Raw genomic sequence first — 13,587 nt, forward strand, 5'->3', positions numbered from 1 at the left:
CTGTACTTCATGTATTGTTCATGTAAGAAAAATAAAATAGCATAGGCCTGGATTCCAATTCAATTCAATTTTATTTATTTGTATAGCCCAGAATCACAAATACAAATTTGTCCCAAAGGGCTTTACAGAAAAATACAACATCCTCTGTCCTTAGACCCTCACATCGGATGAGGAACAACTCCCTAAAAAACCCCTTTAACAGGGAGAAAAATAGGAAGAAACCTCAGGGGAGCAACAGAGGAGGGATCCCTCCCCAGGACGGACAGACGTGCAATAGATGTTGTAAACACAGATAACAAACTACAATTAAGATAGGATTACTTTTTTAACTATTACCTCATACATCTCATGTCCCAGACCTACAATACTGAGACTAAAGTTCATCTGAACCACTTTGACAGGACATAGGTACAATGCATGTGCTGTCTCTGTCCCACGATGCCACTTGCTACAAGGCGACATCATCATCACTTGGGAGGTACGGAAGTTTGGGACACTGCACCACAGTAGCATCTTCAACCAGGAAGTTCCCCTTCGAGTAAAAAAAGACAACATTTTGAGGCAAACATCACTGACTAACCGCATCTCATAGTACACTAACTAAACTAACCACAATTTGTTGACAGGGCCACCCAACTGTGTAAAGTAGGTGAGGCATAGAGAGACAGAAAAGATAAGAATGGGGGACACAAATGGGAGCAGAAAACCTGGAAAACAGACCACTGCAAACGGATGATTTTTTTTTTTTTTTTTTTTTTTTTTTTTTTTTTAAATAACTGTCCTGTTGTGGCAGCTCAGGCGTACAGAATGGGGAGTCTGTGCCTTGTTGCACCACAACAGATTTGCTCTGAGTTCATGCACACCAGACGGAACACTTCATTATTGGAAGTGAACCTCTTGTGTACAGACAGTACACATGAAGGTGACATGAACTCAAACATGCAGAACTATATACATTTCAACTTTAAACAGATATACATTTAAACTTTAAACAGACATACATTTAAAATTTTAACAGATATACATGAAGAGCTCATTTGCAAAAACAGATCCCCATTTGAGTTTATTAAACCTTTTTAAACTTTTTTGAATTGTATTAAAATTTACTTTATATTTATTTCTATTATTTATATGTTTACTTAGTCTGGCATAATGTTTATTATCCTAAATCATGCTTTGTGTGTGTGTGTGTGTGTGTGTGTGTGTGTGTGTACTCCAAGCAGTATCAGTGAAACGGTGTATCCATTTTAAGAATGGCTTTTATCTGTTTTTGCAAATGAACTCTTCACATTTAAACTTTAAACAGAGACCAACAGCTAACACGTGGCAAACAGAGACTAACACATCCATAAACCTGTGACACGATTACATGATATACGTCCCTACACATGATTCTCCACAACTAAACCTTCCCTAATTCCCCCTGAAACACATGATTCGCTTAATCTAAAATCTAACCATGATCATCTATTCCACATCATAAATACATAATCTAAAATGAATAATAAATACACGATATAAATATTATAAATAATGACAATAAATAACAATCTATACAATTACAGTGGGACAGGCTCTAAAAAGACAACATTCATAGTGGTAGCCAATGTACACACCATGAACAACACAACACACTACAAGTCAGTTTCCTCTTAACCAACAACAACACGACAACACTAACATTTGCACCGGGACACTGCAATGTAGCTCCGTTTGACTCATCAAACAAAGAGTTCACACCGGTCGTGTGAATTCATTGTTTGCCTCCTTTGCCAAACAAAACAACCTATCCCTCATCAAAATCTACGTCTGACTCGAAGAGGCCCTCTACCTCCTCCAAGTCAACAACTAACCCCTGATCATCGTTAACACTAAAACTACACAAAACACCTTCATGGTCACTAAAATACGTGGGCATGACTGCACACTCCACATTATACCGTGTTGTTTTAACATAAACGTGATCAATTAGTGTCCCCTTCTCTGTAGTTTCTTGTGTTACATGCTGACTAAATCCTTTTTCACCCATAAATTTGCAAATTGAGGATGTTTTTAAAATGTTCTCATTGAAATCCCCCATTATTACAATTGTGTTACTGATTGGATGTAACCAATCAAGTAACTTCCCCAGATTTTGTTTGAATAAAGAAATTTGGTAACACGGTGGACGATAAATTACTGCCAACAATATGTTGAATTTGTGGCACAGGCACACCAAACACTCCAGATTCAAATCGGGCACCTGCAGAATGTTACAGTCCAAATTATCTACACTATACAAACCAACTCCACCGTGTTCTAGGTTCTTTAGCTCTACCAATTTAGGGTTACTGCTGCTGTAACACAAGCCTCGAGGACGACTGTGGAAAGTGTAACCTTCAATTTGGACACTGTCTAATGAAGACTGTGCAGTGAGCCACGTTTCTGTCACAGCAATACAGGTAAGCTGTAAATGCTGCGTGCAAGACACCAAATCTAACACGTGCCGACTTAAATTTTGAACGTTCATTAAATACACAGAGAAACTGTGTGCATTTAATGAAGGCTCTGGCTGCTCAATCAAAAATGGAGGCATGCTATCCAAGGCCTCCTTTATGGCGTCCTTGCAGTAAATAGCCCTCTCTGTAAAATCCTCGATGATCAGTCCAGACAAGGCCCTAACACGACTAAGCGCTACATATGCCTGCCCCGGTGCAAACACCCTCTTCAATGACACTACCGCCTCGTCCACAGTGAGTCCTTGCACTTTGTGAACAGTGCAAGCCCACGCTAACCTCAGAGGAAACTGACGACGCAAACCGCCACGCTTGGTGGCTCTATCCTCCTCTGGATCAATGGCAGTAGACTGCAGGCATTCTACTGCTGCATGTGCACGGTTTTTCCTCCTATCTGAACCAATTTTCTCATCGTCAAATCTAACATACACAGTGAGAGGAAACGTGGAATCCTCTCCAAAAACTATCTGAGTAACCGTGCCACATGCTCCATTGACCAGGCCGTCCGCAACATCCACGTTCTTACACAACATGACGCGCGCGTTCCTCGCTATACACAGAGTCTCCGGTAAAGACGTGTCCGCCGCAACGCCGTGATGCCCGGGCATCCGTTCCAAATTCCCTGTTGTCCTGTTAGTCACAAAATCCTGCGCCTCAATGGTGACATAATCAGGACAACAGTCAAACAGATAATTTAGGTTGTGCTCACTTACTTGCCTATTCGTCGCAAAGATATGCAAGGCTGAGCTCACCTCGCCGGTCTCGCGCATCTTCAACATTTCAACGTCGCTATCTAACATTGGGGTGGCCCTGGAACGCACTCTTAACCTATTAAGCATCTCTGCAAAAACACTATCCTTCTGTCTAACTATCTTTTTCAGCTCCACGATGCTGAAATTGCACCACAGGTCCAGACCAACAGGACTACTATACAGAGGCTTCCCTTTAACGGGAGGCAACTGATAGAAGTCCCCGACAGCTATCACACTAACATTACCAAACGGGGAAAAGTCGCCTGTCTGTTTAATCTGTCTTAACCTACCGTGGACATAAGCCAACAGGTTGTGATTAACCATACTTATTTCATCTATAATTAAAATTTGGAGGTGACATAATTTTGCTCGCAAAGAGTTTAGTTTATCTTCACCCAGAGGGGTGTAAGGTAAACTAGCCTGTTTGCCAATACTCAATGTGTGATGAATTGTTGCTGCATTTAAATTGTATGCAGCTATTCCTGTTGGAGCAGTTAACAAAACACAGATATCGTCTGGTTGATCACAAAGTGTTGACAGCAGCCGCGCTGCCTCATACTGAATAGCCCTAATTAAATGACTTTTCCCCGTCCCTGCACCACCTGTCACAAATACACGCAGAGGCTCTGGGTTTTTACCCATCACCTTCTGCAAGCACCACTGTCTCACCTTATAAAAAACACCAAGCTGTGTCTCATTCAGAGACCTAACAAGCGCCAAACCCTCAGTTCTAGATAAAATGGACCTGTTTCTCTCTAACTGCACTACCTGTCTGCCACCAACAATCAAATCTGGCACATTAACCAACGACTCAACTAGCTGTTCCTCAGCTATCTCACCTTCCCGCTGCTGCCTCATCTCCTCTAAACCCTCAAGGCGTTCCGCTTCCTGTTCAGGACAAAGCTCACCCCAAACATCCTCATCTACACCGTTGTTTTGCGCAGCTATTTCCTGAGCTAACTCAAGGTGAGGACAATTAACCTCAAACCTTGCCCTATTCTCATCGACAACATCGCTAACCGAATGTACAGAGCCGTCGCTAAACAACACCTCACCATCGTTATAGAACTGCTCAAACAGCTCAAAGCCTTCAGGTTTGAGGTCTGAGTCAGTTCTATAAGGAAGAAACAACTGCAACAGGCTCTGAAAATGTGCCTCCTCCTCTCTATCCAAATTGAAACGCATGTATCGCACCACTGCAAACTGAGTGCGTGTTCTCCTAAGAATGAATCCTAAGTCATTCTTCAGTTCAATTCTGTCTTTAGACATCTCATTTTTGCTGAGAACACGATACTCAGATGCAAAGGTAGCCATACACATGTTATCAAACACTACGCTGTCAGGCCTATTCCTATACCTATCTACTATACTAGTCATAAACATATCCTCCTCCCGTAGATCACGGGAGGCGGCCATCTGCCTCAACACACTGAGGGGCAAACTCATTCTAACTATCCTACTGCCTGTCGGCACAAACACAACCTTTCTGGAACACTCCCTAAGGTGCATGTTCGTTAGCCTATACACCGACTCCTGCGCACAAACATCTCTGTTGTGTAAATATACACTGCCCAGCTTCCGCAGGGCTTCTTTGGCAGAGAGATTCCCTTGTTTTTTTGCTTCTTTTTGGGCATTAGTCAATAAGAGGCCAATTTCTCTCTCTGCTTTAGTAATATACGATATTATGTATATTACTACTGCGTAGGCGTCGGTGACAAAGCTAATGTCCATGTTAGCATTCCAGCACTTCAACAACTTCTTGCTATACTGATTTACCCAAACCTCGTTCACCCCTCTCCTATAGACAACCTTATGCTTTTTCTCTAAACGCCTATAAGCCATTTCAAAGATCTCCTGATTAATACGCAAACTACGAAACAAATCGTCTACGCTAGCAGGAGGCACATCGCGTTCCACAGCTTTCTTGACATCTTCAAGAATTTTGTGCGCAAATTCCTTAGGCATCTTATCCCTATCCTCAAAACATTTACAGGCTGGCTTGTTTTCTGAATTAGATTCAGCCTCCGCTGTCTTCTTTTTGTCACATTTGCACTCAGGCATTCTACAAATGAATGTGCGCGCAGAAACAGGTTTTGGAAAATTGAAACGACATGTCGTTTTATTTTTACGGCACGACTTAGAATGTCGTTTGGAATGCGTTTGAACTGATGACACAGTGTCCAATAGTGTGTCATCATCTGAGGGTAGCTCACATGTGACGTAACGGTCAATAAATTCTATAACCTCCTCATCTGTGTTTTTATCAATTTGTGGAGCACCCTCAATCCAAAACAAACAATGCACATGTGGTGAGCCTCTTTGTTGAAATTCGACCCTATAAAAGTAATCGATTATTTTGCCGATTGGTTGACAGGGAGACATGAGAACCTCTTTCAGAAAACAATGCCACCTGTAGTCAAACATTCGCGCCGCAGTCACAGGATTACGTCGCAACAACGCGCACCTATCAGCCCACTCCAAATCCTCTACCGTCTGCGATCTGCCTTCCTGTTTCAGGATGCTGGTCAGGAGATTCTGCCAGCGCATATCCGCAGACGAAAACGAGCAAAACCACGTCGGAATACCTAACTGACGCACACAAGCCATCACGTCCTTCTGGACAGACTGCCAGAAGGCCGGAGTTCCTCTGATGGGTTTAAGAAACCTAAACCCATCATCACACGCCAACAACTGCTTCAAGGCGTCCGCATCTGCCAACATATCCTCACTAACCCGTTGAGGCCTCTGACCTCCTTTATCTTTACGCAACGCGACAGAAACACTGGACACAACCTTGTCCAACTCCGACACGTACTGCGCAAAAAATATATACTCTACATTACGCGCAAAACGACCGTCGGCATGCATAATCCTATTATTAAGATAACGCGCCAATGTCAAGTCGTGCCACCGACCATCATGGTACGTCTTCTCGCCCGTGGGAAACAACACTGGAAAACATTTTGCCTCGTTCGTGTGGTCAGAAAGCATTCTTACCGGACTATTCCCTTCTGCAGGCGCAATATTCAAAATATCCTTAAAATACTGATCTAAAGCTTCCTGACCAATATCAACAGGCATAAGACAAGTGTCCTGAAACATGCAGTGCTGTTGTCTGTCATGTAACAGTTCATCCTGTCCTATGTCTGCTGATTCTGCTAGATCACAGATTTCACCCTGACCTCTATCCTGACCTGACCTAACCTCAGCCTCATCCTCACTGCCTGACTCGGCCTCTTCCCTCTCCCTATCTTCTTCCCTAACAAACTCGTTAACCCAGTCCTCATTAAAGTCAATTCCTCTATAATGAACATTTGTCCTCTTTAAGTACTCTAGCGCCTGTCTTACACGCAACGTATCGACAAACTGGTACTCGTAATACCCTTTATAAGTGAGTTTCCGCTTCAGCTTAACCTGAAGCAGAGACCCCTCCATACTCGAACGTGGCAACACATTCGCAGTCTGAACAATGTTGGCTGGAACACATGTCACCGGTCCATGTACTCCATTCTGCCCGCCTTTAGGCAGTGCCAACATCTTCATGAATGGAATGTGTAACGCAATAAGATGCTGTTCTAAACTATTCAAAGATCCCAGTTCAGCAGGAATGGGATCAAGCTCCAAGTTATTAACCCAGCATTCAGCTGGCATCTCACCTGAACTAAGCTTCCTATCACACGTGTAACAAATCCACAAAGTACCGCGCGATGAAACCAATGAACACGGCGCAACACACTCACCACTACACCGATGCAAATAATGCTGGCCTATACACCTATCTGCCACAGCCGCTGTCGCTGAACTTTGCCTATAAGTTTCCCTATCACAACTAACCACCTGATATCTAAAAAACAACCTATGACACACACAGCACACAAAATCAGGTCCATCTCTGACCTTTTCTAAAAACTGCTCCCTAACAAAACCAAAATCTTTAGACTTGTCTACCCTCTGCTTTCTACCTAACCTGACACTGGAAATAACCCTCTGCTTATGCCCTACACTATCATGATACTGAGCCTTACTCCTTTTTTTAAGTTTCTCCCTATACTGAGTGCTGTCCCTGTAGTTGCCCAAACTCCTGGCCTTAATCGTCTCCCTATGCTCTATGCTATCCCTATATTTGCCCAAACTCCTGGCCTTAACTGTCTCCCTATGCTCTATGCTATCCCTATATTTGCCCAAACTCCTGGCCTTAATTGTCTCCCTATGCTCTGTGTTTTCTCTGTATTTCTTAACACCCATCTCTAAAACTCTCTCTCTGTGGGGCAAATTTGTTCTATACTTTCCTACACTCAACAACCTAGCCTTCTCCCTGAACATCACATTTTCTTGATATATCTTCCTTTTCCTCAACTGACGTTTCTCCCTAAGTGACAAATTCAGCTTCTCCTGCATCCTTTGCTTCCGCTTTAAGTATTTAGACTTCACTGACATTCTACCTGACACTAACTCCCTAACACCCTCCACAACCTTGACACTATCCTGTACACCTAAAACAGAACCAACTACATCACTACACCTAACCGCTGTGTTGTCACCATCTACAACATCCATCATTCTAGATCTTACATTGTAACCTGACACTTGACTAACTTTGCAGTAACTGTAACAACAGTGCAGTCCAGGCTTACACACACAAACGACATTCTCAAAATGCCGTCCCATTACATTTTCTATGTAAATACACTCTACCGACAAAGGCTGACTACTACAGCTATATCTCAACCAACGTCCATCATGAAACGTAAACACACTAACACCTAACCAGTCGGCCGTTGCCTGAATCTCTACGTCTGTGGCCCAACTGCCGACACATCTCATCCTGGACTGCTGAATATACTCTAACACAGAGGAGTACTCAGTCCTTAAGAGACTCTGATATCTATCAGTGTTCCTTTCTAACTCTTTACACACAGCTAGCCTAATTCTACGATGGTGCTTCTGAGAACCACTCACAGCCTGAGAGATGGCTCTGAAGAAGCAGTTCCCATCGGCCACAATCCTCTCTTTGCTACAAGGAACACCTAACAACCCCTCCTCTGTGTCTACCGGACTAACAACCTTCACGCAATCGACGTTTAACTTTGTGCATAAAGCACGACAAACATCTACGCCGAGGGGATGGAAGACCAGCTCTTCGCTTCTCACCTCGCTAACAAATTCGACGTCCAAATTAACCTCTCGGACATCGAAACTCTTGGATTTCTTCGACATACAAGTGCCGGAAGAAATAACACGCTTTCTGCCATTAGCCACTGTTGGTTCTGCCGCTGAACCGCTGCTCACCTCGCTGGAGAAACTGAAAACAGAAATGCCAGACAGTGCCGGACTTGCGGCAATGCTGACACCACACTCAGGCACACAACTGCCTGCAGACACCTCACTTTTTCTCCCAGCCTCAGTGAGCACACTAGACTCTGGTGCTGGAGCAGCGCTCATCCCAGTGACGAGACTCTCCACAGACACACCAGACCGCGCTGGGCTTGCACCCGTGCTGACCGTGACACCACACAGCTCAAAGAGCTTCTCCCTCGAACGGAGACTGTCAGCCAAACGACAGATGTAGTGGTGCAGGTCGTCAAGACAGGCGAAATGCAGAACCACGCTTGTACCGTCGTGGTGTAACAAGCCAGTGCTACTGCGTGAGTGACTGTCGACCACAGCGAACCGTCCACCCTCACGCACGATGGCAGTGGTGTTTCCACACATTGTCAAAAGACATGTGGTGTATTGACTGAAGATTCTCTCCAGTCCATTTCGCAAGCTGATGAATACACCGAAATCGATGTATTCACCTTCGGTCACGCCTACTTCGCCTAACACTGTGTCACCAAAACCGAACCTAAACAGCTGTCCGTCTAATTCCAACTGCTGTGGCAAATCTGGCACAGACAGCAGATTAGACACATGGCTGAAGATGTTGAGGTCACGCAAACTCGTGTACAACTCATCACCTTCAACCAACGCGCGATCCAAATCCAGCCTGTCCCACGAGAACGTGCTCCTCACCGTGTGTTTGGCTAAGCTGACCAAAGCTATAGCCATACACTGCACACCTGCATACACAAATCGGGCATTTCCCTGATGAAACGACCCGCGCACAACTTTAGCTAGCCTAATCCTGCTGCTATCTATGTTGGACCCTGTTGCCACAGCATTAGCGCTAGACTCTGACTGAACATCACTAACACAAACAGAAGGAACAAAAACAGCCTTAGCTTTGTCGATCTTCTCAGCAGGGCCCGCTGCGGCGACCTCCTCCTGACCGACGACCACCCCCAGCACCTCGCTGGCCGACTCCTGGGCTGTCGCCTCCACCTGATAAAAAAAAAAACACAGCAGTGAGATTTTGGCAACGAAATGTCGTTGCTTGGCTTCCAGATTACAGCAGAGATGGAATTGTGGGACCGTTTAAAAATCAAATATCGTCTATATAACTAGTGCGATATGGTCTATATAACTAGTGCTAAAAAACAAGAGCTAAATAATAATGAGTGCAATTGAGAGTAACTAGATAAAACAGAATGTAAACAACAGACTAAACAGTGTAAATAACTGAATAAACAGTGTAAATAATACTGAGTGCAATTGAGAATAACTAGATAAAACAATGTACACAACAGACAAATATGAAAACAGGAGAACCATTTTCCTGCTACCTCTCAATGCTAACTCACATATTATATTTAAACAAAGACAAACCTGCTGCACCGCTGGTCTGGGCCTGGAGGCGGACACGGTCCCACGGGCTGGTGAAGGTCTCGCCGGCACCTAAAAAAGATGGGGAAGAAAAAAAGCCTCATTTACATAATGCACTCATTCACTCGGGTTCTGCACGTTATAAAAAGTACTTTGCAGCACCTCCGGGACGGCTGGGCACGCCGTGGCGACCTCCTCCCGGACGACGACCACCCCTGGCACCACGCTGGACGACTCCACCTGACACAAGACAAAAAAAAAAAAAAAAAAATCAAACAAGGTCTCACTAAATCACAGGAGAACCATTTCCCTGCAACCTCTCAAAACGATAACTCGCATATTATATTTAAACAAAGACAAACCTGCTGCACCACTGGTCTGGGCCCGGAGGCAGGCACGGTGACACGGGCAGGTGAAGGTGTTGCCAGCACCTAAAAAAGATAGGGGAAGACAAAAGACTCATTTCAATAATGCACTCATTCATTCGGGTTCTGCACGTGTTATCAAAATATGACAAAAACAATCCACATAGCTCACATACTAAATATGATACCAACCTGCCGCTTTCCTCCTCTACGCCTTGTGGCAACACCTTTCGGCGAACGCCTCACACGGGAAGTCTAAAAGAAGGAAAACAAACCTTGTTAAATGCAGTCTTAAATTCAATTTTGTCCAGGACATACACACGTACAATAGACTTAGCAAGCAAAGAAAAAAAAAAAAACACAACAAAAGATCTATATGTATAATATAAAGGAAAAAATGTAAAAACAGTTGGTGGATGAGGAATGCGGATGCCGAGGGGAGTCACATGTACTGGAGCAGCCTGGGACCTGAGCCACACAACCACCAGCACCATGATGACCTGGCTCAAAAAGACACAGCACGCACTCGGAAAAACTCACAACCATTCACACACACACTCACACAGAGACAAGGGGAAACATCAGAGGCAAACCCATTTAACATTTTATAACTTAACAGAAACACCTTAAAGTCAAAACTAATATAGAATACTTCTAAATATATAAATGTAATTACCAGGCAGTTTACCTGGCCAGCTGGCAGAAGGGCAGTGACGCTGCAGTCTGAGGATGGCGAAACCCTCTCCATGGCCTCCAGGATGTCGCCGCTGAACCAGACGGGGTTGGACGGGAGGACAGACTCTTGCACCGGAGATGCTCGAATCTTAAAAACCACAACAAAAAACAATTATCACCATTAAAAAACACACACACACACACACACACACACACACACACAAAATAAAGGCATAAAACCAGAAAAGATGTACAAATGTACAGCCAGAAAATGACTCAAACACATTACCTTGCCCTCCTGTCCGACGACGGTCCACTCCAGTGGGTCACGGTGGCGGGGCGCGGGGCTGTGTCCTGTCACAACCAGCACGGGGGAGACCCTGGCACGAGGCGATGTCCGGGGGGGCACCGAGGGAGGAGGAGGAGGAGGAGGAGTCAGCTGGCGGACCGCGGCGTCCCACAGGGCCTGGACGAGGATCGGCGTTCCGTCGCTGTCGCTGAGGTGCACCTGGAAAACAGTGAAACGCAGAACACATTGCGCTCAGCTGGTGTATCGAAAATGGAAACCTTCAACTCCTCCATGTGTCATGTCACAACAACAAAGTATGCTGTACTTACACCGTCACGGCTCCACAGCTCCAAACGGTCCATCGGGAGGTGCTCTGCCACAGACACGTATGGGAGACCTGCCGCAAAAGTGAGAAACATCATACATTCTGGTAATAAATACACTCATGTAAAACATATGAGGTTAAGTTCACGATACATCAGTTATAATCAAACTGATGACCAAAACTAAGACGTACCCATGCGTGCTGCGACACGGCGGAACTCCTGGCGGAACAGCTCCTGCAGGCCAGGCTCGATGTTCAAGCGTGGAGGGAAATCCAGCACGAACACCTACACACACAGACACACACACACACACACACACACACACACACACAGGAAAAAAAAAAAAATCACATTTAGAATCACATTTAGGTTTCTAAAAAAGCACATGTGAAAACACACGCTTACTGTGACAGCACAGGACAAAACAAATACTGTCAACTGCAAATTAAACACACCTTCGCCCAGCGGTTGCAAACTGTAGCCAGGAGAGCACCGAAGTCCAGCGACGCCTCTCCGATGTTCCTGCTGGCTGTCAGGTTGTTGCTCGGGGCGAGCACACACACCACGTCCGGGGTCCAGGGGAGAGCGGCGTGGGACACCTCTGTCCTCAGCTCTGCTGCATGCGCACCTGGAACAGAGAGAAAAGAAAAACACAGAGGTACCTCCGGCATCGCGACGATCCCATCCACCATGGCCCGCAGGTGGGAGTCTCCCACGACGAACACCATCTGCAACGACAGAGACACGGCTTTAGAACATAGACACCGACCTCTTACAACCAGCACTGTGTTTCTGAAAAAGAAAAACTAATACCTTCTGGTCCGGCTTCTGGGCAGGAGTGACCAACTTGAAGCTGCGCTGGGTCAGCTCCGAAGTCGGCCATCTCCGCACGCGATGGCGGTACCCTGTACCGCGCCCTGTGTGGTTGACAACAAAGTTAAGTATGATGACACAAAATTTGTATTTCCTCAAATAACATTCAAACTGCATCAGTTAAATATTAAAAAAACAAACAAAAAAAAAAAACTGTTTGATACTTACGAGCAACGAACTCGGGGACAGGCGGTTGGGGGATCCATGGCAACGGCTGCGCCATCCTCTGCTTCAGGGCCTGGGCCCGCCGGTGGGACTTGGCACGGGGCATCTAAGAATGAAAAACAAACAAAAAAATAAAATAAAATTTCCTCCAAAGTTCAAAGAAACTTTAAAAATCCAAGTGAATCTGTGCCAATCATACTCACAAACAATGCTTTCCCAGACAAGGTCAGCCTTCAAATACACAAACGTTTCAACTTACCTTGGCAGTGCGTGTGTGTGTGTGTGGGTGTGTGTGTGTGTGTCTGTGTGTGTCTGTATGTGTCTGTGTGTTGAAGGAGTGCAAATATGTGTGTTGATTAACAATTAGTTATGTGTGTGTTTTTAAATGGAATAAATGTATTTATGTTAAGTGGTTCTGGATCAGACGATCACAGATGTAGGTGCAGGTAGCTCGCCGGTCAATCGCAGGTCAGTCGCAGGTCAGTCGCTCTCAATAGCAGCCAAAGCAAAGACAACACCAGATCTCACAGCCAATCGATATCAATATCTGTAAATTAAACAAAACATGTTTGATTTAAACATTACTTGTCTAGTAGAAAAAAACAACACATTTAATTGAACAGAACGTTACTGAAAGCATCCTGAATACACTTAGCTGTAGGAAAATTTTAGGTTTTAATTTTAAATAAGGTCTTTCTCTCTACAACATGGTTAAGACACAAACCAGCATCCATATTGTGTTCAAGTAACAGAAAGAAAATGGCCAACAACACAACTGTGCTGCTCAAAACAGAGACACATCTTAAGAAAACCTTTTCCTCTCAAAATCGTAATAAACCAGCAAACTGGCATCCTAATTACATTATTTGCTTCCTCATTGCACAGAAAGTGATTGACAACATCTCACAGCTTAGCCATACCGGTGGACACAGACACACCCAACTA

At 44.7% G+C, this 13,587-nt stretch overlaps 3 protein-coding genes across 3 annotated transcripts in view; 1 reads left to right on the plus strand and 2 right to left on the minus strand.

The window, feature by feature from the left end:
• Positions 1–13,587, plus strand: part of lipf (lipase, gastric) — a 944,109-nt gene that overhangs the window by 807,717 nt on the left and 122,805 nt on the right. The gene's annotated exons all lie outside the window — the stretch shown is intronic.
• LOC115377536 (uncharacterized) lies at positions 1,683–7,645 on the minus strand. The gene has a single exon (XM_030077348.1). It carries the CDS (start codon positions 7,643–7,645, stop codon positions 1,787–1,789), a length of 5,859 nt encoding a protein of 1,952 aa, XP_029933208.1. The 3' UTR covers positions 1,683–1,786.
• The window catches only part of LOC115377537 (uncharacterized), a 33,040-nt gene continuing 31,807 nt past the window's right edge, over positions 12,355–13,587 (minus strand). Inside the window, exons 4-5 of the mRNA XM_030077349.1 lie at positions 12,646–12,748; positions 12,355–12,521 (exon numbers count right to left, since the gene is read on the minus strand). Coding sequence (XP_029933209.1) covers positions 12,355–12,521; positions 12,646–12,748 — 270 coding nt within the window. The remainder of the gene's footprint in view (positions 12,522–12,645; positions 12,749–13,587) is intronic.

This window comes from Myripristis murdjan, chromosome 19 (assembly GCF_902150065.1).
Source record: "Myripristis murdjan chromosome 19, fMyrMur1.1, whole genome shotgun sequence".
Classification (NCBI taxonomy): domain Eukaryota; kingdom Metazoa; phylum Chordata; class Actinopteri; order Holocentriformes; family Holocentridae; genus Myripristis; species Myripristis murdjan.